At 41.5% G+C, this 23962-nt stretch overlaps 1 protein-coding gene across 2 annotated transcripts in view; it reads right to left on the reverse strand.

The window, feature by feature from the left end:
• LOC139155237 (spidroin-1-like) overlaps positions 1-23962 on the reverse strand; it is a 42941-nt gene that overhangs the window by 13700 nt on the left and 5279 nt on the right. Inside the window, exons 2-10 of one of the 2 annotated variants that reach the window (XM_070730348.1) lie at positions 19595-19651; positions 18830-18883; positions 17280-17324; positions 15079-15135; positions 11698-11727; positions 9235-9279; positions 6972-7004; positions 2108-2173; positions 32-79 (exon numbers count right to left, since the gene is read on the reverse strand). In XM_070730348.1, coding sequence (XP_070586449.1) covers positions 32-79; positions 2108-2173; positions 6972-7004; positions 9235-9279; positions 11698-11727; positions 15079-15135; positions 17280-17324; positions 18830-18883; positions 19595-19651 — 435 coding nt within the window. Of the gene's footprint in view, positions 1-31; positions 80-2107; positions 2174-6971; positions 7005-9234; positions 9280-11697; positions 11728-15078; positions 15136-17279; positions 17325-18817; positions 18884-19594; positions 19652-23962 lie in introns of both variants that reach the window. The other variant, XM_070730346.1, reaches the window with a different exon arrangement.

A 23962-nucleotide genomic window follows, 5' to 3' on the forward strand; every position in this document is an offset into this window, starting at 1 on the left:
AGAAATTAATGCCACCCATCCTCATTTCCACCTGGCTGAGCTCCAGCGAGAGGAAATCCATTGCCTCCAGCTCCATAACCTGAAAAAGTAAAAGAAGATACAATCTTTCTAGTCAGCTAGAAACTCAAGCCATCAATCTTGAATTATCGACTGTGTATTTTAAAACAGCTGAATTCAGATAAAAGAGACAGATTTTTTTTTTAATATGTTGGTCAACAGCTCCACATTCTGGACATATCTATTTATTGCAGCAAGTGATGTACAACAACATTTTGGGGCCGCTACATTTATGCAGCTATGTTTTTGAATTAGTGATACCAGGGAAAAGCAGGAACAATTTGCATGAAATAGATATGCAGCCATTATTTTTATCTGCTTTGTGAAAAACTTGGATTAGCTCGGGGGAAAAATTTGTACACAGGTAATCCTTAACTTAACAACCATTTGTTTAGTGACTATTCAAAGTTATGATGCTGCTGAAAAATATCCATTCTAATGATTGATCCTTGCACCTATTCAATCATTTATTATTTATTAATTGGAAAAATCATTCATTACCATTCAGAAACAGACATACCTACACTCATCAGCCATGGGGCTGGAGTCTAATGGCCCCAAGCCTTTAGAGCAGTGGTTCTCAACCTTTCTAATGCCGCGACCCCTTAATACAGTTCCTCACATTGTGGCGACCCCCAAACATAAGTGTAGCACCAATTCTCCCAACAGAGCTTTAAGTTGATTGGCAGGAGGGTCAGAGGGATACCCTGTAAATGCCTGATTGGTTGGATTGTAAAAATAGGTTCCAAGGCTTTAGTTCCCAACACCATGGGAATGTTCTCTTTTTCCATGGTCTCAGGCGACCCCTGTGAAATGATCATTCGACCCCCAAAGGGGTCCCGACCCCCAGGTTGAGAATCACTGCTTTAGAGTCTTGCGGAAGGCAAGGAGGGTGGGAGCAGTACAAATATCTGGGTAAAGCTGATTCCAGAGGGATGCCCCCCACCCAGAGAAGGCACTTCCCCTAGGCCCCACCAAGCGACATTGTCTAGTTGACGGGACCTGGAGAAGGCCAACTCTGTGGGACCTAACCTGGATGAGTGTCACACACCTCGATGTTCACATGATTGCAACTCAGGTGTTTGGTGACTGACTCACATTTATGACCGGTTGCTGCATCCCACAGTGTTGATTTATGGCAAGAACCCATCCCTTTGGAAGAAAGATTTGCACTTACCATTGTGGTGTTTGCTTAATGAGCCTGGGTTCACTCAATGACTGTGGCAATTCACTTAAAACTGTTAATAAATTTGAATCTGACTTGACTTGGAATTGCAATGATTTATGATGGAAACTCTGGTCCCAATTATGGACATTAGTCAAGGACTACCTGTGTCTCAAGTTTCCCAAAACAAGATGGCAGAAATGGAAACAAAGAAGGAACAACTGAAAGGACAATCTGTACAAAACAGTATGTCCAAAGAAGCTGCTTTATAACACATTTATTGTCCCATTAGGCTTAGTAGTAGTCACTCTGACCCACCTCCTACCAAGTGTTCCTTGATTAGAAGATGGCATGTTTTGAATTTTTGCATGCAAGTCCAAGAACATTAGTGCAACTCTATGAAGGACGATAAGGTCCCACAGAGTTGGCCTTCTCCGGGTCCCGTCGACTAAACAATGTCGTTTGGCGGGCCCCAGGGGAAGAGCCTTCTCTGTGGCGGCCCCGGCCCTCAGGAACCAACTCCCCCCGGAGATTAGAACTGCCCCCACCCTCCCTGTCTTTTGTAAACTACTCAAGACTCACTTATACCACCAGGCATGGGGGAGTTGAGATATTCCTTCCCCCTAGGGCATTACAAGTTATGCATGGTATGTTTGTGTGTATGTTTGGTTTTATAATAAGGGTTTTTAGTTGTTTTATTATTGGATTGTCACATGTGTTTTTATCATTGTTGTTAGCCGCCCCGAGTCTACGGAGAGGGGCGGCATACAAATCCAATAAATTATTATTATTATTATTATTATTATTATTATTATTATTATTATTATTATTTGCACAGTACCTACATGTCACAATCCTGTGTGATAGCTTGTATAGCTTTCTTACCATTGCCATATCCGTTCTGCATCCCGTTGCTTGGAAAGCTTCCAGCTCCAACACCACCCATATATCCTGTTGAAGAAAATACACTGTAAAAACCAACACACAAGCAGAGAGAGACACTATTTTCCCCTTCTAGAACTTTTTCCTCTTAAGAGTCTTGGTAGTGCAGTGGTTAGAAGGCTAATTCTGCTGACTCACCGGCTCTAGGTTGACTCAGTCTTCCATCCTCCTCATTTGCTTAAAGCTCAGCTAGCAGGGTTGACATTGAAAACGGGAAATAATTACTTCTGAACATGTGTAAAGTATTTTTTTTCCCTGTTCAGATAAGGAGGGACAGAGAATACCTAAAAGGTGCATTTTAAAAATGAGAATTGAGTCTAAACCTTTAGAGGGATAAATCTTTAGAAAACTCTGTCACTCTGTAGCCACAGTTTTGCAGCTAAACCCATTGTGGGTTAATTCCTGGGTTATCAAGCTGTGTTCAGAAATGAGCCCTCTTTGTAACTTGCTCACAGTAATCAGAAGCTAAGAATGTTCTGAATGCTTCCCCTGATAATCTTCTCTGATCCTGCCTTGTTGCCACCTTTGTTCTTCATTTCCCTGGCTACTAGTTGCAATGTGAAGATCTGGCTGAACCAATCCCTAAAAGCAACCCTTTACTCCTTTCTTAATCCCTTGAGCAATGCAACAGCAATGTATTACATTGTTATGCCAGAAAGCTTAGTCTACAGTATCTGATTTCCCAGGTCTCCCTTGCCTTTATGACACCAGATATCTGATGAATATGGACACCAGGAGTGGAATCCTTCTGGTTCAGACCAGATTGCCCAAACTGTTAGCGACCTGCTGGTGATGTAATTTGGGTGTCACAGATCTGGTTCTGTTTCTGCCGGTCCATGCTCGTCGCCATCTTTTCCTCTGAATTTTTGGGTGATTTTCCTGTATTTGGATGGCTTCTCCTAATCTGCTTTGAAAAAAGCCCCTTTGCCCACTCCTGGGTTAATACTGACCCTTATTTCTTCACCCGAAGCACAGCTGATCAGGTCCTCAGCTGTGTTTCGGGATAAATCCACCTTCTGAGTGTTGGGTTTCACCACTCTAACCCAGTGTTTCCCAACCTTGGCAACTTGAAGATATTTGGACTTCAACTCCCAGAATTCCCCAGCCAGCGAATGCTGGCTGGGGACTTCTGGGAGTTGAAGTCCAGATATCTTCAAGTTGTCAAGGTTGGGAAACACTGCTCTAACCCATGCTGACACTGTCTTGTAGACACATCTCTATGGTCAGGTCGCAAATTAACTGACTACTGTGTCACCTTTTGATGACAAAAGTGGGCATGTATTCTGCAGACTATATAAACATGGCAGTGTAGATGACTCCTCCCTTTTTTCCCTTTTTGGCTGTGATGAGCTTCTTTCCACCTCCGTCTATCTTCCTGTGTGCTCCATTGTCCTCGGCTAAGGACACATGTGTGAGATCAATCCGAAGGCATCCTTACACGTGGAAGCATCCTGAAGTTACTAATATGTACTGGAATATAAGCATTTATGCCTGCATTCTGTAGATACATACATCAACAGAATTGTAAGTAAAGATTGCAGTTTCATCTTTATGAAGGAGTGATCATTCATTGCTAACAAATGGGATTCTAAGCCATACAATTTCTTGCCATGCTGAATCCGTTGCAAGTTAAGCCAGCTGAACTCTGCTAATACTAATAATATTAATAGCAACTAAATACTCAACACTAAGCGTGTGCAGAAATGAAATCACAGGAGGCGATGTGTTTGCATGTGAGTGGAGTGAGCCAACCAGTAGAACCCACCCCTGATGAATACATTAGTATTTCAAGCTCAAGAACACTGTATTATGGGTTTCGCTGCTGTTGATACCATACAGGTAGTCCTTGACTTATGACCACAGCTGAGTCTAGAATTTTAGTGATACGTTGTTGCAATTATTACAACTTGATCTTAAAACCATTTTTACAAGTTTCACAAAGTGAATCAGTGTGGTCATTAAGCAAATCATGTGGTCATTAAGTGAACCCAGCATGTCTAATCAACATTTTTTGCTGTTTTCTTCAAAGGTTCAAAATTACATCAAAGCAAGATCAGAGTGAAGCATCAGATCCCCTATTTAAAATATGTGACATTTAAAAGATATTATATACTTATTCATTATGCTGATGTTTGGAAAATTCATATTTATAAGTAAGGAGAAGGAAATGCCGAAGAAAAGAAAAGAATCTCTATGGAGATAAAAAAATAATCTTTCTTTGGGAAGATCTTTACAGAGATGCATCAAGAATAAAATTAGAAATCAGATTAACAAATCCCGCCACCCCCTCCTTCTTATCCTATTCCCTCCCTCCCCATCTTTTAATTGGGTCTCAATAATTGGATCTATACAGTATTTTGTTTATGTCTTTTAGGTTTTGTATAGTTTTTAACTTTTTAAGGTTGTAAGCTGCTGAGTGGTAATATGGTAGCCAATAAATTTTACAAATAAAGAAAAACCAAACAAACAAATGGAAAGTCAGATTGCAAAAAAGTTGCTTCGAGAGGAGCAAGAGAAGGGCTCAAATGTAGCAGATGAAAATTTTAAACTAGGAAGAACAGCTTATATAACTGTAGTCTCTGGTTGATTATAAATTCATACAGACAGGTTCTGCATTTGGACTTAACTTATTCAGAATTTTCTTAGACCTTAGCACTGGTTTGAAGCTTTACTTTCTTTTGCTCTGCATAGCAAACAGCTTCAAGACACGGTGTGTTATTTTTGGAGCCAAGTGACAAGGACAAATTGATTTGGTAAATTCAAAGATAATAAAACAATGAATCAGAGAACATATAGCATTCATTTGCTAAAGGATTTTGATAAAATAGATCACAACCTACTGCTTGATAAGATAGAAAAATGTGGGCTAGATAGCCGGGGTGGCGCAGCAGGTAGAGTGCTGTACTGCAGGCCACTGAAGCTGACTATAGATCTGTAGGTCAGCGGTTCAAATCTCATCACTGGCTCCAGGTTGACTCAGCCTTCCATCCTTCTGAGGTGGGTAAATTGAAGACCCAGATTGTGGGGGCAATAGCCTTGCTCTGTTAAAAAGTGCTATTGCTAACATGTTGTAAGCCGCCCTGAGTCTCAAGGAGAAGGGCGGCATAAAAATTGAATGAATGAATGAATGAATGAATGAATGAATGAATGAATGAATAAATAAATAGATAGATAGCATCACCACCAAAGGGATTTGTAATAGGCTGACCAACTGCATTCAACATGTAATTCTCACATTGGAATTACATCTATATGGAGGGAGGTATGCAGTGGGGTACCCCAAGGCTCTGTTTTAGATCCAGTATTCTTTAACATCTTCATCAATGATTTGGATGAGGGGATAAATAGGGAATTCCTCAAATTTGCAGACAAAACCAGGCTAGCAGCAATAGCCAACACTCCAGAAGATAGGCTCAAAGTACAGAAAGATCTTGACAGATTTGAACATTGGGTGCTTTTTAAAATCAATGGTGAAAAAAGTAAGGTTCTACATTTAGGCAAGAAAAACAAAATGCAAAAAGGTACAGTATATGTGGTACCTTGCTCAACAGTAGTAACTGTGAGAGGGATCTTGGAGGTCCTAGTGGACTACCGTTTAAAAATGAGCCAGCAGTGTGCAGCAGCTGCCAAAAACGCCAACACAGTTCCTGGCTGCATTAACACAGGACAGAATCAAGCTGTAAAGCTTAAAAGAGAACAAAGAATGATGGGAAGAAAGAGTCCCGCCTTTACATGCTGAATACTGTGAAGGTTCTGGTTTTTCCAACTGAATGCTAAAAATATTCTGTATAGGCTTAACCAGTATAGAACCCATACGTGGTAACAAAATGAAAATTTGCTCTTGCTTTTAAGCAGACAGCAACAGGTTACAGATTAACAGAGTTTGAAGTGACCTTACAGGTCATTTAGTCTAAACTCTTGCCCAAGCAGGAAACCTCCATCTGCCTCTACCTAGGATTGAACTCACAACCTCCTGATTGTGAGGCAAGAGCTCTACCTCTAGGTCACAGCAACTGGGTTTTTATCAATTTGAGCAATGTAAGTATGTGAGCTGTTGCATGAAAGTTAGCTTAGTCTTTTTGTGTTGGAATGTAATACAGAGTAGGAGATGACCAGGCTAAGCCTGAGGGAGGGGCCAAATATGTCATCAGTCATAAGTCCCTGCGTGCTCACAAGATATCTAAGTTCAGCACACCTTGAATGCCTTTTTAATTCCTGCTCATTTCCTTTGACTATTAGGAGCTCAGAATCCTGTAGAGAGTTTAAGCTTATAATAAATCTTTATACAGTATTCATTTGAACTGCCTGAATCACCTGATTTCCCTGGTTGCTTGACATTACAGATTGTTCTGGATTTACAACCATTTGTTTAGAGGCCACTGGAAGTTACAGCAGCATTGAAAAACATTGCTCACAATTGGTCCTTGCACTTATGACCACTGCAGCAGCCCCGGAATCACATGATCAAAATCCAGGCGTTTGGCAATCCACGTGTATTTACGATGCTTACAGTGTCCTGGGATCATGTCATTGCCACTGGCAACTTTCCCAGCTGGCTTTCGACAAGCAAAGTCAACGGCAGAAGTTGGATTCACTTAACGACCATGTAATTCATTTAACTACAGGGATCCACTTAACAACCATGGCAAAAAAAAAAAAGGTCAGTAAATCAGGTGGGACACACTCAATGATCATTTTGCTTAGCAACAGAAATTCTGGTCTCAGTTGCAATTGCAAGTTGAGGACTGCCCTCTATATATTTCAGGTGTCCTAAAGGTATCAACTGGGGAAGCTGAGATCCTTTTACCTGCTTTGGAAGGTTTGCCTCTTGCTCCAAGACCTGTGGGATGGCAGAGTGAGAAGTCAGACCAGGATTGACATTCACATTTTTCCCCCTATCAGTTCTGTGAGTGTGGCTTAGGGGGTGGGGTCAAGCCAAGCCTGCCAAGCCACGCCCACAGAACCAAAAGAAAAGTTCGGCCAAGTCTTCTAGCATTCAACCTGGCTGCTACTTGCCTCCTTCTCATATTGCTCTGTATGTATGAACCCAAGAAGGAGAGAAGGAGGGGGGGCAGGGGGGGGGGGGCAGGGCCAGTCAGTGATGCGATTTACTGGTTCTCCGAACTGCGCATACTTGCCAGCACCTGTTCTATAGAACCTGTCCAAACCTACTGAATTTCACCCCTGAGTCAGATATCTATATATTCTATATATTATATAGACATTATTACTACTACTACTGCTACTACTACTACTACTACACTGGAACTTGTGCCTACACTGGAACATTTACCAGTGGCAAAGAACTGGTGGGATCATAAGCCCGAAAAAGTGGTCAAAAATGAGCAAGCAAAACTACTGTGGGACTTCCGACTTCAGACTGACCGAATTCTGAAGCGTAACACACCAGACATCCTGATTGTGGAGAAAAAGAAAGTATGGTTTAAGGATTCTAATGAATGGGAAATATCCATACCAGGATATACACTGTATAGGAAGGATAGAATAGAGAGAAGGGGAGGTGGAGTAGCCATTTATGTTAAGGAAAGTCTAAAAACAACACTAATTCAAAATACATGTAAAGATCTGGAGAATCTCTGGGTTTGCATGCAAAATAAGGAAGGTTCTGTCATTAGAATTGGGGTGATCTGAGGAATATGACAACAAGATGGTGGATGAAATGACCCAAATGGCAGTATTATTATTATTATTATTATTATTATTATTATTATTATTATTATCTCCCTTTACTGCCATTTGGGTCATTTCATCCACCATCCTGTTGTCATATTCCTCAGATGATAATAATAATAATTTTTTTATTTTTTATTTATTTTATTTTATTACTTGGATTTGTATGCCGCCCCTCTCCGAAGACTCGGGGCGGCTCACAACATGTAGAAACAAATCATAAGTAATCAAACAATTTAAAATTTTAAAGATTTAAAAACCCCACAAACTAACAGACACACACACAAGCATACCATATATAAATTAAACGTGCCCAGGGGGAGATGTTTCAATTCCCCCATGCCTGACGGCAAAGGTGGGTTTTAAGAAGTTTACGGAAGGCAGGAAGAGTAGGGGCAGTTCTAATCTCCGGGGGGAGTTGGTTCCAGAGGGCCGGTGCCGCCACAGAGAAGGCTCTTCCCCTGGGGCCCGCCAACAACAACAACAACAATAATAATAATAATAATTGTCATATATAATCTATATAGTTTACACACACAGAAGCCAAAGCAAGAAACTGAAAACATGATTTGCATAAGAAAAACACTTAAAAAAGAATCTGCCACAATAATGGGCTAATTAGGCTGACTGCTGCCAAGTATTATGAGCGATCATATTCAAATGGACCCAACAAGAGCTATCAATTAAATAAACGATCTAAGATCTCACAAAAAAGGAAAGAGCACATTAATCATTACAAGACTTGATCCCTAAGAGGCAATCAACTGATTCCAGAAAGTCAATACAGGAAAAAGAAGGGTTATTTTTAACTAAAAAATATAATTAAATCACCTGGTGGACCACTAAGCTTTTAAAAAGGAATACTTTGAGCAAGATATATTTTGCACAGAAATGTTAAGAGGGAAAAAATGTAGGAACGTCTGGTCAGTCCAAAGTCAACTTCAGTTTAAACTATTTATGGAGGACAAAATTATATGTGGTTTGGTGCCTTATCTGAGGTTTGGGCTTTCTTAAAACAATAGTTGTTGACTATGATTGTTTAGTTTTATTGTATAGATCACTCAGCTAATAGGAAATTTTTACTTTTATAGTTAAATGTAAGTTTTGAAAAGGCTAAGGTATTAAACTTTCACAACTAACTTTACATTTGTTTTAATTCAGATGGATTTATTAGTGTGAGAGATGATTCTTCTAGTAATTTGTACCCTGTTCTAATGTTACTGTACATTATTCTGCAGGGGGGGGAAACCAATGTAATTTCTAATGTGCATGAATCTTTCCTTATTTTTATTTCTCCAACATTTTAGAAAAGAAATGCCTCTTCAGCTGGGCAGAAAAATCACAAAACGAAGAAGAAATATCCAAGACAGGATTCTTACCTCCCAAGGGGAGACCTTGATGGGGATAACCAACACCTCTGAAACCTGGAAAGCAAAGGTGCATCATGAGCTAAACCCTAGTTTGGACAATGTTCATAGCTTTTCAAACTACTAATTTAAATTATCAGTGGTCATATATTTCATTTCTAGGTGAATAATACATTTTTAGATAATCAATGTCAAAGCAGCTTTCCTTAATCTGATATTGTCTAGATATTTTTATAGGATAGAGAAGTGATGGTGAACCTTTTTTTCCTCAGGTGCCGAAAGAGTGTGCGCGTGCATGAGTGCCCCCACCCATAATGCAATACCTGGGGAGGGCAAAAGCAGCTTTCCCCACCCCACGGAGGCCCTCTGGAAGCCAGAAACTGCCTGTTTTCTAACTTCTGGTGGGCTCAGTAGGCTTGCGTTTCACCATAGCCAGGCTCCAAAGGCTTTCCTGGAGCCGGCAGAGGGTAAAAATGCCCTACCTCGTCCCTCTAGAGGCTCTCTGGAAGCCAAAAACGCCCTCTCAGAGCCTCTGTGTGAGCCAAAGATCAGCTGGCCAGCACATACATGCATGTTGGAGCTGATCTAGGACAATGGCTCGTGTGCCAGCAGATATAGCTCCGTGTGCCACCTGTGGCACCCATGCCATAGGTTTGCCATCACTGGGCTAGAGCATAATAAGAGCCCTGGGCTGAGAAAGATAGGATGACCCAATGTTAAAAACTGCAGATGACTTCCCAAATTCATAGCCAGTTATCAGTCTATGCTAAGTTTGTTTTTTAACAGATTAACAGAATTGAAAGGGACCCTTAGGTCATCTAGTTCAACCCCTCACCCATGCAGAAGACCTTACGTCATTTCTAACAGATCTAAGTCAAACAAGTTTCATACTATTTCAGATTTCTTTTTAATGCCAGATAGTAGAAGCATTTGCTTAATACAACCTATTGGATTGCAATATTCCACGACTGTCTCTCAAATAATTGAGTAATAGTTCCTGATGTGTCTCTCTGCCCTTAATCAAACATAGTTTTTATTTACTAGTCTTCACTTTAGTGCCTTGCAAAATGTTTTAAAAGGGGGATCTGTGTACTTCTTCAAAACACAGATCAGGTGACTTCCTTCCTATATCTATAAAGATGGGCAGAGCTCTGTGTTTAGGCCATATCAAATCTTCATGCTCTCATTAAAAATAATGCTGCAGTCAAATTTAATCAGCGAATTGTCCAAGGCTGGTCTGTCTTATCATTAAAAAAACAGAGCCAGTTGGCTCCTACTCCTGGCATATAATATCATAAAATTCAAGCAAATCTCTGATTTTGAACATAACGTTTTAAAATGCCACCCATATCTCATCTTTGTGCAGGCAAATATATATTAATTTTCCTTAGTTTTATCTTCCACCATCAAAGGTTTAGAGCAGGCATCAATACAATTGCTCGTTCAACAGTCTTCTTAGTATATAGCAGGGGTCCCCAACCTGTGGGCCATGACCTATTCGCAACCGGGAAGTGTGAGTGGCTAGCTGGTGTGCATGCATTTTGTGCTAAAGATGCCAATAACCAAAGGAATTTCTACGGGGTTTGTGTTACATGCATTTAACTGCCGCACAAACACATCTTGAAAACATATTTTTCCTAGTTTATCCTCTTGTAACAAGTGAGATAGGATTAGGACATTCCAGTCTTAAAGTAGGGGTTTCCTCCACCTTATCTGGACAGCATCTGAGGACAATCTTATGGTATAGAAAATTTGTTACATTTCTTGATGTATCTTGATTATCTTGAAGAGAAATCAATTACTTTCAGTAACTGGAAACAAAGCCATTAGAAGCAGGACAGGAATCAGTAGGGTGTTGATTCAAGGATGAGGCTAGGGAACTTCAACTCAATGGAGAGAAGTCTTCAAAAATCTAATGCTTATCTCTCAACCTTTCCATGATATTGAGCTCAACATTTGCCACTGTTGAGTTTTAAGTAGGTATGTGTAGAATGTGCCACCACAGAACATTGTGACCTTGGCTGCTTTAGATGTTCCAAAAGTGATTCACTGTATGTAATGATATGTGGGAATGGTATTGGGAGGGATGAGTAGAGGTGCTCCTCTACTCTACTCTACTCTACTCTACTCTACTCTAAGAGAAGGCATAGCCTGCAGCTATGGGCAGAGGAAGAAACTCAGAATGAAACTTCAGTCATTTCGCAGTCTGTAAAAGGCGTGAGAGATTTGTACTTTCAGATTTGCAAGATTATGTTAATAAAGTGATAAATCATACTCCTTTGCAATAAAGTAGAATTAACTCTCATCTGGTCATGCCTTCTATCTGGTCTTGTCTACCCAGGAAGACTGACAATTTGAAAGGTTAAGAATAGGACAGGTTTTATGTTGGGCTACTGTAATTGGAGAACTGTCAATCTCAATTTTGAACATGGAACAGTGCATGCATTGAAAGTGAACAAGAAAGGCCCATCATACCAGTTCCATATCCAGCTGGCATTCTGTAACCTGTGGAGAGATAGAAAGATTCAGACACAGAAGCATTAGAAGATAACATCAATCACTTCAAGAAAAAAAAATATGTATAAGAGAGATTGCCAAAATCTAAAACCCGAGCTACAAATATTTAACAGATTGCTATTAAGTCCTGCAGTAATTGTTGTTCAGAAAGTGTTGTGATTCAGCCTGAGGCTCCTCAGGGACCGGCTGGATCTCTGCCGGATCCATGCCCAGAGGAGGAGGACAGTGAACAGGAGGGGGAGGACCAGGCAGACGGGGGAGAGGAACGTCAGGAAGAGGAGGAGGGAGATCAGCCTGAGACCCCCGGGGGGGGGGTCTCCCCAGCTAGTAGCCTGGATTCATTGGATGAAGACGCACAGGTTATAATAGACATGAGGCAGCGACGAGCAGCTCAAAGACGGGGCCAATTAGAAAGGTATTTCCATCCCTGAATTGGCAACAGCTGGGTTTGGGTGTGGTTCTCCTCAGCAGGGTTGAAAAGGCAGGCCCGCCCTTACAGTCTTGTGGAGAGTTATCAACTGGGAGTCCTGTGACCTTGCTTCGATTCTTGGCGTCTCTGATCTTGGCTTGTGGCCTAGAAGTCTGGAAGACTTGGGGGAGTCGTGGGTTTTATTATCTCCAGCGTTGTTTTTGCCAGCCAGAATCCTGTTTTATTGCCTGGCCTTCGTGAAACCTCTGTGAAGCTTCATAGTGTTCCTGTCTGTAAGAACAGTTTTTGTTACCTGTGTTTGCTTTGAATTATATAAACTGCCTTTGCTTTTTACCAGTGTGTCTGGCTACTCTTTTTGGTTGGTGTTGGCGTCTGGGGACCCAGACAGAACACAAAGTAGGCAAAAATCCGACCTCAGGCTCACAGGCTCCTCCAAATTTATTGTTCCAAGCTCCTTCCCAAGTTGTGACAAAAGGGAACAATGATTAAATAAATGGGTAGTAATCTCCAAGTCCTAGCCCTGTCCCCCTTTTGATCTGAAGCTATTGAAAAGGCAGTGGACGTTCTCAGCTCCAAAAAGAACTGTGCATTTTTGTTAAGTCTTTTTAAAATCCCCTCATCACAAATATCTGGTTAAAAACTTGATTGTTAAGGGATGTGATGGCCTAGCGCAGTACAGTGTTCCCTCATTTATCGCAAGTGTTACGTTCCAGGACCATACACGATAAACAAAAATCTGCAAAGTAGGGACGCTATATTTATTTAAGCATTTATACACTATTTTAAGGCTTTATAAACTCTCCCCCACACTTTTACGCTACATAAACCTTTCCCATTCCCACACTGTTCTGTGCATGTATTTTAAATTACACCGTAAAATGTTTTGAATTCCTAAACCTACGTGATGAAACGATGCGCCACACGAAATGTAGGAGCAGACTCAGAGATGGGGAAGCTGCGCACAGACGAAAAGTAAACAGCGCACTACTATAATGTGCCAATCAGGCTCTGGGATACCAAGCAGCACTCTCTGGTTGGTCACTTCTCCATCAATCAACCAATCGCGTGTTGTTTACAATCTCATGTAGGCAAGTAGCGTCTCAGGTGGGTGAGTTCGGTAGGAAAACCCGCGAAGTAGTGAAAATCCGCTATATATTTTTTTCATTAATATTTTATAAAAACCTGCATTGCACCAAGTCCATGAAAGGTGAACCGCGAAGTGGCAATGGAACACTGTAATGGCGAACCTATGGCACTTGTGCCACAGGTGGCACACGGAGCCCTATCAGAGTGCATGCGAGGCATTGCCCTAACTCAGTTCCAGCACACATGTGTGCACTAGCCAATTGATATTTGGCCTTGGGGAAGGCTGTTTTGCCCCGCAGAGGCTTCAGGGCAGCTTCCCTGAAGTCCCAAAGTGCAAAAAATAGCACAACTGGTTTGCCCGTTTGGGCTGTTTTTTCACCGTCCCAGGCTCCAGTGAAGCCTGTGCACATGGAGGGGGATTGTGCACATATATAGAAACTTGGAAACATAGAAGACTGACGGCAGAAAAAGACCTCATGATCCATCAAGTCTGCCCTTATACTATTTTCTGTATTTTATCTTAGGATGGATATATGTTTATCCCAGGCATGTTTAAATTCAGTTACTGTGGATTTATCTACCACGTCTGCTGGAAGTTTGTTCCAAGGATCTACTACTCTTTCAGTAAAATAATATTTTCTCATGTTGCTTTTGATCCTTCCCCCAACTAACTGCAGATTGTGTCCCCTTGTTCTTGTGTTCACTTTCCTATTAAAAACACTTCCCTCCTGGACCTTATTTAACCCTTTGACATATTTAAATGTTCCGATCATGTCCCTCCTTTTCCTTCTGTCCTCCAGACTATACAGATTGAGTTCATTAAGTCTTTCCTGATACGTTTTATGCTTAAGACCTTCCACCATTCTTATAACCCCCTCTTTGGACTCGTTCAATTTTGTCAATGTCTTTTTGTAGGTGAGGTCTCCAGAAGTGAACACAGTATTCCAAATGTGGTCTCACTAGTGCTCTATATAAGGGGATCACAATCTCCGTCTTCCTGCTTGTTATACCTCTAGCTATGCAGGCAAGCATCCTACCTGCTTTCCCTACTGCCTGACTGCACTGTTCACCCATTTTGAGACTGTCAGAAATCACTACCCCTAAATCCTTCTCTTCTGAAGTTTTTGCTAACACAGAACTGCCAATACAATACTCAGATTGAGGATTCCTTTTTCCCAAGTGCATTATTTTACATTTGGAAACATTAAAATAATGCACTTGTGGAAAAGGAATCCTCAATCTGATACGTAGGAGTAGCACATGGGGGGGTGCGCATGCATGGGGCGGATGAAATGGATGTGGATATGTGCCCACCTGCTAGCACATGCACACACACCCTTTTGGCATGCAAACCAGACAAGGTTCGCCATCACTGGCCTACTGGTTAAGACGCTGTCTTGTCCACTGCAAGTATTATATGATGACGTAAGCTTCCCAGCTCCTATTAACCTGGCAATTCAAAAGCAGGCAAATAAATAAACAGGTACCACCACAATGGGAAGGTAACAGCATTCTGTGTGCCTCGGTATATAGTTATACTGGCCACATGATCACAGAAGCCTCTTCAGAAAACCCTGGTTCCCTCACCTAAGAAACAGAGATGAGCATGGTCCCCTAGAATTGGGCAGACTGGACAGGAGAAATCTTTACCTTTTCTATGCTCAGAGCTGAGTTCATTACATTGAGTAAAAAAAAAGAAAATAAACCGCTCACTCTATTCTGAGCAGGAATCATAGTCCCATAGGGACTATGCACACAAACGGTCAGTATAGTATTTTGTACTGACAGATTGGAACCCAGCTGTCAACAAAGGCATTGCTCACCTGGCTTTCCTGGTTTGGCCCCAAAACCTCGTGCAGCCCCAAATCCATTTTGAGCTCCTGCAAAGACAGACAAGGAAAGCTAAAGCTTATGCATGGACCGCAGATAGACTTAAGGTTATTTTTCTCAAACCACACATTTTGTTTGTATTGGCGAAGCAAAGGAGTCCAAATTTCGCACCAGTTCTTTCAGACTAGATTGGTTCCGATGAATGCAGCAGCAGAGAAACAGAATGGGCTTATCAATCACTGTTATTGTACTGGCCTAGAAATCCTAGCCAGGTAGCTATTAATATAAAAGTATTGAACGAGAGAAAATAGCTCTCTCTTTAACTGATGGAAAAATGGGATTTTTTTTAAAAAAAATGAAACAATTACTTTAAAATCACATGGTGAACTTGTTAGTAGGCGTGTGCAAAATGTTTGGAGATTGAAGTGGGCTGTTCGGAGTGGTTCATAGGTGGTTCGGACCATCCAATCTAATCTGAGTGTTTCAAGCATTTTAGAAACGGTCCATCCTCACACAGCCCTTCTTAGGTTACTCAGAACCCTCAGAATGAATCAAAATGGAAAACTCTAGCTTCTAAACTTTCTCTGGGGTAAGATTTGGCACATTCCTGAGTGCTAGAAATGCTTGCATTTACATTCAGTCTAAGTAACCAACTTGGACTAGACTTAACACCTTCTACAGGAAGGATCAAAATCTGTGAGGTAAAGGGTGCTCCTAACAATAGATGCTCTTCTTCTTCTGCACTGGTATCAGCATAACACTATACTAGCCATTTTGGATATTAGTGTACTGCTAACTACTTAACATCAGTAGAACATACAGTGGTACCTCTACATACGAATGTAATTCGTTTCGTGACCAGGTTCTTAAGCAGAAAAGTTTGTAAGAAGAAGCAATTTTTCCCATAGGAATCAATGTAAAAGCAAATAATGCGTGCGATTGGGAAAACCACATGGAGGGTAGAGGCCCTGTTTCCTCCCAGGAGATTCCTAGAGAGGCCCCACAGAGGCTTCTCCCTGCCTTTTTCGGCCCTGTTTCCTCCCAGGAGATTCCTAGAGAAGCCCCATGGAGGTTTCTCCCTGCCTTTTCTGGTTACAGTTTCGGAGGCTTGGGTTTGTAAGTGGAAAATGGAAAATGAGAAGAGGCACACAAAAATCTTGAACACCCGATTCTTATCTAGAAAAGTTTGTAAGTAGAGGCGTTCTTAGATAGAGGTATCACTGCATTTTGAAAGCTCCATAACTATTGTAATACACAGAGGTGGGGTTCAGCAAGTTCTGACCTGTTCTGGAGACCCAGTAGTAGAAATTTTGAGTAGTTTGGAGAACCAATAAATATCACCTCTGACTGGTCCATCTATTTCTCTGCCTCCTGAGTCCCAGCTGATCAGGAGGAAATGGGGATTTTGCAGTAACTTCCCCAGAGTGGGGAGGGAATAGAGATTATACAGTATCCTTCCCCTGCCATGCCCGCCAACCCATGCCCACAGAACCGGTAGCAAAAAATTGTGAATCTCAGGACAGGTAATACATAAATATCCCTCTGCAAATATACCGGTAGTCTTTGACTTACAATCAGTTGCTTAATGACTCTTCAAAGTTACATTAGACCATTACATTTGGCAATTGGCCTGCGTGTATGGCTGTTATGCTCCAGTGTCCTGGAGTCACATGAGCCTGTTTCATGCTGTTTTTGATCAAAACAGGCATTATTTCTGATTTTGGCAAAAAAAAGCCCACAGTGAACAGTGGTTCACTCTACAGCTGCATTTGCTAAACAACCACTCTAGGGAAAATATCATAAAAATGGTCTGGTGATGCAGAAAGAATCATAAAATAGGTCTGGTCATGTGGTTTTACAGTTGTCACAACTTTAGTGAGCAGGCTCCATCACAATTGCAGTGTTCAGGCACATCGGGAAAATGTAGTGTTTTCCATCACTGTTTCAGCTTCTGCTTCTATGGTGTTTGTCATATATTCAAGAGCTGACTCTGTCAACAAATTCCTTCAACTTTATGCCACCAAATGTAGAGGAGGCTCCAGTCCTTTCAAGTTTTTAGAAAGCAAATACTACTGGTGTTTCTGTTCCAGGCAAACTTTACTACACACACACACATACACAGACACACACACAACATTCCACCCCAAAAGTGTTATACTTCTTAGATTTATTTCATTTATCTGGCTAAACTTACCTAATCCTGCAGAAAGCCCTTGGGCCCCAAAGGCAGAGTATTTTCCTATGTTGATAAAAGACAAAAATAGAAAATGTAAACAGAAGGATAATTACAGGTTAGTCTGTACTACAAGTTATGACTGATATTGCTTTTTAACTTTTACCATATGCTAAATATAATATAAACAAGGGGTTTATGGGTTTGCGCCTCTTCATCTATGACACCCACTGGTTCTACAGATCACTTAACAACTATGTCTCAATTTAATTTAAAGTGCTGTTACGGTGGTAAATTTGCGGGAGTTCACCCTGCTTAATCCTTTCAAGTTCCTTAATAGTAGGATAATATGGAATATACTAGAATGGAACAGAGAGGAGAGGAGAGGAGAGGTGGGGAGAGGAGTGGAGAGGAGGGGAGAGGAGAGGAGGGGAGAGGAGAGGTGGGGAGAGGAGTGGAGAGGAGGGGAGAGGTGGGGAGAGGAGTGGAGAGGAGGGGAGAGGAGCGGAGGGGAGAGGAGAGGGGAGGAGAGGAGAGGAGAGAGAATTTAGTATGGGCTAACTGTGATTGGACATTCAAAAAATCTATCTCTGGTGCAAAAGCTTTCAGCATTCATTCAAACAACAAAGTGACAAGCTATCGATCATAAATTGTAAGATACAATAATCAATTATAAGAAAGTCAGTTTGAGGCAGAGGTTGAAGACACTGAACTAGAAACTAGGAGACCATGAATTCCAGCCCTACTTTAGGCACAAAACCAGCTCTTTCTATCTCTTGGCTCTAGGAAGAAAGTGAGGGCAAATCATTTCCAAAAATGCTGCCAATAAAATGGCAGGGACTAAGCTAAGAATTTTAGGACTTATGAGAGACAGACAACACCCCCCCCCCCCCCCGAATATATGTGGTTAAAAGATCATCAAGCCCTCACTGAAATTGAAGAAGTATTCATTCTGTCCCCTTCCCATCTATGGCTCCAATAGAGGATCCTTGTCCTAAACATATTTCAGAGCAACATAACACCTTAAGCTGCAGTTCCCTAATATCCCAGAGTCTTTATACAACAAGAGGCAAAATATCTTTGATATTATATCAAAGGCATTGCACAATAGCTTATAACAGAGGCAGAGGGGGTTAATAATTTTATTTTATTCCTCTTTTGAGATACAGGTACATCTGTTAAGTGAGTTTTGCCCCATTTTATGACCTTTCTATCCCCAGATAAGTGAATCACTGCAGTTGTTAATTTAGTTACATGGTTGTTAAGTGAATCTGCCTTCCCCACTGGCTTTGCTTGTCAGAAGTTACAAAAGATGGTCACATTTATTTATTTATTTTATTAGATTTCTGTGGACTCAGGGCAGCTCACATAATAAAATCAATATGACCCTGGAACAGTGTGAACGTCATAAAAATGTCTGAATTTTGTTCACCTGTCCAGGCAACTATTAAAAGGGTCATAAGCCATTTTTTTCAATACTGTTGCAAGTTTGAATGGTCACTAAATGAACTGTTGTAAGTTGAGGACTACCTGTAAAGAGAATCTCTTCCCCAACTTACCATCCAACTTACCAGCTTTGGCTCCAGCTGGTCCCATTCCAGCTCCTGGCTGAAGGGCTCCTGCACCTGAAAGACAGGATACAAACAAGGGAAGCTGAAGCCAGAGACATCCATAGGTCAAGGATAGCAGTATAAACTCTATGACTGAAAACCTCCTGTCACTTTTTATATGCATCATGTGCACAATTTATATAAAGGGCAGACGAGATTCCATCATGCACCCATAGCAGAGGTGAGGTTCAGCAGGTTCTAACCAGTTCTGGAGAGCAAGTAGTGTAAACCTTGAGTAGTTCAAAGAACCAGTAAATGCTAGCTCTAACTGACCCTGTCCCAATCTATTTTCTGTCTCCCAAGTCCCAGCTGATTGGGAGGAAATGGAGATTTTACAGTATCCTTCCCCTGATATGCCACCAAGCCAGGCCCACCAAGCCACACCCACAGAACCAGTAGTAAAAAAAATTGAATCCCACCACCAAGTCCCATAGCACACTCTGGACATTTTGAGCCATCCACAGACCTCCCTTCCTCCTTAGTTTATTTCGAGAGTTCAGTTGAGTTATAAACCAGGCTGATTGAAAGGAATGAATTCCTTGAAACAGGAAGAAAGGAATAGTGGATGATTGTTGCTAGATTGTTACCTCTTGTACTATTCTATGTACAAAAATTTAAATCCTTCATTGGAATAGGCTTTGATGATAGGGGACTTCCATCAATCAAATAACATCTCACTCTATTTCTAAGAAGGCTGAGGAAGAGGGAATGACACAAAATGCTTACCTCTTGTTAGAGATGAAAAGTAACCTCCTCCATGGCCACCTACTTGAGGTTTCACTCCTAAGATAAGTTGGGGGGAAATTGGGGATGAGACTGGAGTCACATCAGGTTAAATCACAATTTGCTGACTAGTCCAGCTGGGTGACAACACCTAGCCTGTTTTAACAGATCTAAAGTAACTGAAATAACTAAGCAGCATAGAACCTGTTAGGATTGAAGTGGTAAATTTGAAAGAAAAAAAAATCATCTAGGACAATCAATGGCAAACTTTTTTAAAAACATTCCTAAGAAAATTATTTAGACACAAATTACCAGGGACCAAATTCTTTTTGGTACTGCTATGATCTGAACCAAAGCAGCTGGGTTCACACATAAAATTCGGTTCATAGTGCTTAAGGTGCAATAGCAATAGTACCTAGATTTATAAACCTCTTCAGGATACTCTAAGCCAGCATTCGCTAGCTGGGGAATTCTGGGTGTTGAAATCCAGATATCTTCAAGTTGCCAAGATTGGGAAACACTGCTCTAAGCAGTTTACAGAGTCAGCATATTGCCCCCAACAATCTGAGTCCTCATTTTACCGACATTGAAAGATAGAAGGCTGAGTCAATCTTGAGCCACTGGGAATCGAACTGCCAAATTGTTGGCAGTCAGCTGTCAGGAGAATAAGCTTGCAGTACTGCATTCTAAATAGTGCGCCACCAGGGCTCTTACTGATGTAATGGGGACTGTGCGAACAGAACCTATATTGTATGTCACAGCTTTTCTGCCTTATTTTAACTAACCTTAACATTCAATTGGATTACAAATATTATTTGCAGTTCTAAAAAGGCTATCGGGCTGAAAGCATCCTGTAACTGAAAGGACTGTCCAATCAGAGGTTTTAAACAGTGACTGGCAGAAGCTATAAAGTTGGCCTATCAATCTTTAGCATCTGGTTAGCAGATGAAAAAATAATCACATTCTCTGGTTCTCAAACCTATCTCAGAAGAATTTCTAAGTAGAAATAATTATAGCAATTCTGCATTTGCTGTTACAGTGATCCCTCGATGTTCGCGATCTCGATCTTCGCGAAACGCTATATCGCGATTTTTCCCACGATGACGTCACTCTCTTCCTTCCTCTTGCTCTCGAGCGGCGGGCGGGTGAACGGGCGAGCAGCAAACAGCGGGTGGGCGGGTGAACGGGCGAGCGGCAAACAGCGGGTAGGCGGGTGAACGGGCAAGCGGCAAACGGCGGGCGGGCAGGTGAACGGGCGAGCGGCAAACGGCGGGCGGGCATCAGTGAGGAGCCGAGGGGGCGGGGAAGACCCAGGGAAGGTTCCTTCGGCCACCCAGCAGCTGATCTGCTCGGTAGCGCAGCAGCAGCGAGGAGCTGAAGATCGGGGTTTCCCCTTTGCGTGGGCGGCTGGGAAACCCCGATCTTCGGCTCCTCGCTGCTGCTGCGCTACCGAGCAGATCAGCTGCTGGGCGGCCGAAGGAACCTTCCCTGGGTCTTCCCCGCCGCCCACACACAAACCCCACCATCTGCGCATGCGCAGCCATGAAAAAAAAGGGCGCGCATGCGCAGATGGTGTTTTTACTTCCGGAACCCTACATCACGAAAAATCGATTATCGCGAGGGGTCCTGGAACGGAACCCTCGCGATAATGGAGGGATCACTGTATTCAGATAATGTAAATTTCCCTTGCCTTTTTTGAGGGGTAGAGGAAGAGCAGATACAGCCTCTCATTAGGAAATGCATATGCTCATCCTGTATTTGAGCTTAGATTCAGAAAAAGATAAACCAATGAACTATGAGTGAGGTTAGTTTAATCTGTTTTTTGTGTGTGTTGAAAGTTCAAGTACCGGTATGTCTTTTGGGTAGAGGATTTTAGTAATTACCTCTTCAGTAATTCTGTAATATATCAGACGGTTGAATTAATTATCATTATTATTCAACTTCACACGACATCCTTCCTTATTCAGTCAGGTCCTCTAATTTAGTTTAGTTTATTTATTTACTTATTTATTTATTTTATCAAATTTCTAGGCTGCCCTTCTCCAAGGGACACAGGGCAGCTTACAAGATAAAAGTCAATACAAAAATTATAATAACAAGCATAAAACTCCAAATCCTAAAAACCCCATATTAAACAAATTCGTCATAAATCATCCAATCAAAATCATACTATCATCCAGAGCAGAATGTTCATGCTCAATGATCCCAGGCCTGCCAGCAAAGGTATGTTTTTAAAACTTTTTGAAAGGCTAGAAAAGTGGGGGCAGTGCAAATCTCTGGGGGGAGTTGGTTCCAAAGGACTGGAGCTGTCACAGAGAAGGCCCCTCCCCTGACAGGCAACATTGCTTGGCCGGAGAAGGCTGACTCTGTGGAATCTAACCAGTTGTTGGGATACATGAAGCAGGAGGCAGTCCCGTAAGTAATCCGGTCCTAAGCCAATTCCCATTCTGCTTCCGGGAAGTGATGGAACGGAAGGTCCACATTGAACAGCACATGAACTCTTGTCTACAACTGGCGCTGTGTGCTGTTGCTATAACACTTGATCATTTTGGTTGCCGAGAGAACAATTTTCTTGTTGCATCTGGTGGAAACCATCCATCATTTTTTTCATGAAAAGTCTGATGGGGTCAAGTCTGGGCCTTTTCACAAAGCTGCTTTCAGATCCTGACACTTTCATGCCAAAGGATTATTTAATCTCTGTGGGGAAACATTTAGAACTTCTAAGCCACCCTAGAACTGCAGTTTCTCCTGGCATAGGGAGTTGGCTGGCCTCCCTTTATGGCTTTGCAAGAGCTTTTCAACATCCTCCCCCCTGCTGAGGGCACTAAGGGGGCCTTTGTGTGCAGAAGGTGGACAAGAGAACTAGAGGAATTTGGCATCTTTAGACCAGACAGCTATGTGGCATAGGCTGTAGTGTGTAAATTCCTATTCTCATGGTCCTTTTAGATAGATTTGAGGTACAGAAAGTTTGGCTGGGGAGTAGGAAGTTTGGTTGGGAATATGGAAGGCCAGATGGGTTGAAACACTCTATAGCAGAGGTCCCCAAACTTTTTACACAGGGGGCCAGTTCACTGTCCCTCGGACTTTTGGAGGGCCGGACTATAAAAAAAAAACTATGAACAAATCCCTATGCACATTGCACATACCTTGTTTTAAAGTAAAAAACAAAATGGGAACATACTATTTAGAGGGGGGAGAAGGTCTGAAATTCGTATATGTTTATGTTTTGTTTTTTATTTTATTTTGTTGACATCTGATTGGCTATACAATGTTTTCTTGGCTTATGAAAAATGTATAAAGAAAGAAGGAAGCACTTTGGCATAATGGTTAATAAGTTGCACTTTTTGAAGAAACATTAAGGAGGAAATTTAATTAAAAGAAAATGAATGTAACTGTATGACAAAATTAGAAAAAAAACTTTTGCAACTTTTTTGATGATTGATATTAGTTACTAACAAAATACTGCATTTTATTCATGGAAAATTAGATGGTACACTGTATTGTTTGAATGTATGCTGAGAGAAAAAAATAAAAAAAATTACCCCTCCCCAAAAAACAGTCCTTCCTTCCTCTGTCCCTCCATTCATTTCTTCCTTCCTTCCTTCCTTCCTTCCTTCCTTCCTTCCTTCCTTCCTTGTTCCCTCCATTTCTCCTTCCCTCCTTCATTCCTCTCCACTTCTCCTTCCCTCCCTCTCTTTCCCTTTTCTTTCTTTCTCTCTCTCTTTTCCCTGTGCTCTTGTCACTCACTGATGGGCCGGATAAATGGCCTCAGTGGGCCGCATGTGGTCCGCGGGCCGTAGTTCGGGGACCACTGCTCTATAGGTAGTCGTATACTTATGACCATTTACTTAGCAATTGTTCAATGTTACAGTGGCGTGAAATAAAGTGGCTTATGACTAATCCTTACATTTACAACTATCACAGCATTTCCATGGTCAAATGGTTGCAGTTTGAATGCATGTTTTTGATGTCAGATAATGCTAGGACTTTAAAAGATGACTCAAACATTATACCATAGAAACTGTTAAAGGAGATATTTGAAGAATGGAGGTAGAAATTAGCAACAACATCAAAAATGTAATGATGTGTAAAGACTATGTGTAAAAGATGTTAATGAAAGAATGACAAATAAGGAACAAATTTTATTTGACAAAACAGAAAATACAGAAGTTACAAATAGTAGGCCAAGAGAACAGTTTGTGAAAAAGACTATTTTGGATAAACAAAAGAAACTGCCTGAAGTTTTGAAAATTACCATATTTTTCGAAGTACAGTAGTACCTCAAGATACAAGTTTAATCCGTTCCAGAAGGGAGCTTGTATGTCGAACAACTTGTATTTGGAACAAATGGCTTTAGACTTTGTTTTTCCC

The sequence above is a fragment of the Erythrolamprus reginae genome, unplaced genomic scaffold (genome assembly GCF_031021105.1).
Source record: "Erythrolamprus reginae isolate rEryReg1 unplaced genomic scaffold, rEryReg1.hap1 H_1, whole genome shotgun sequence".
NCBI classification, from domain to species: domain Eukaryota; kingdom Metazoa; phylum Chordata; class Lepidosauria; order Squamata; family Dipsadidae; genus Erythrolamprus; species Erythrolamprus reginae.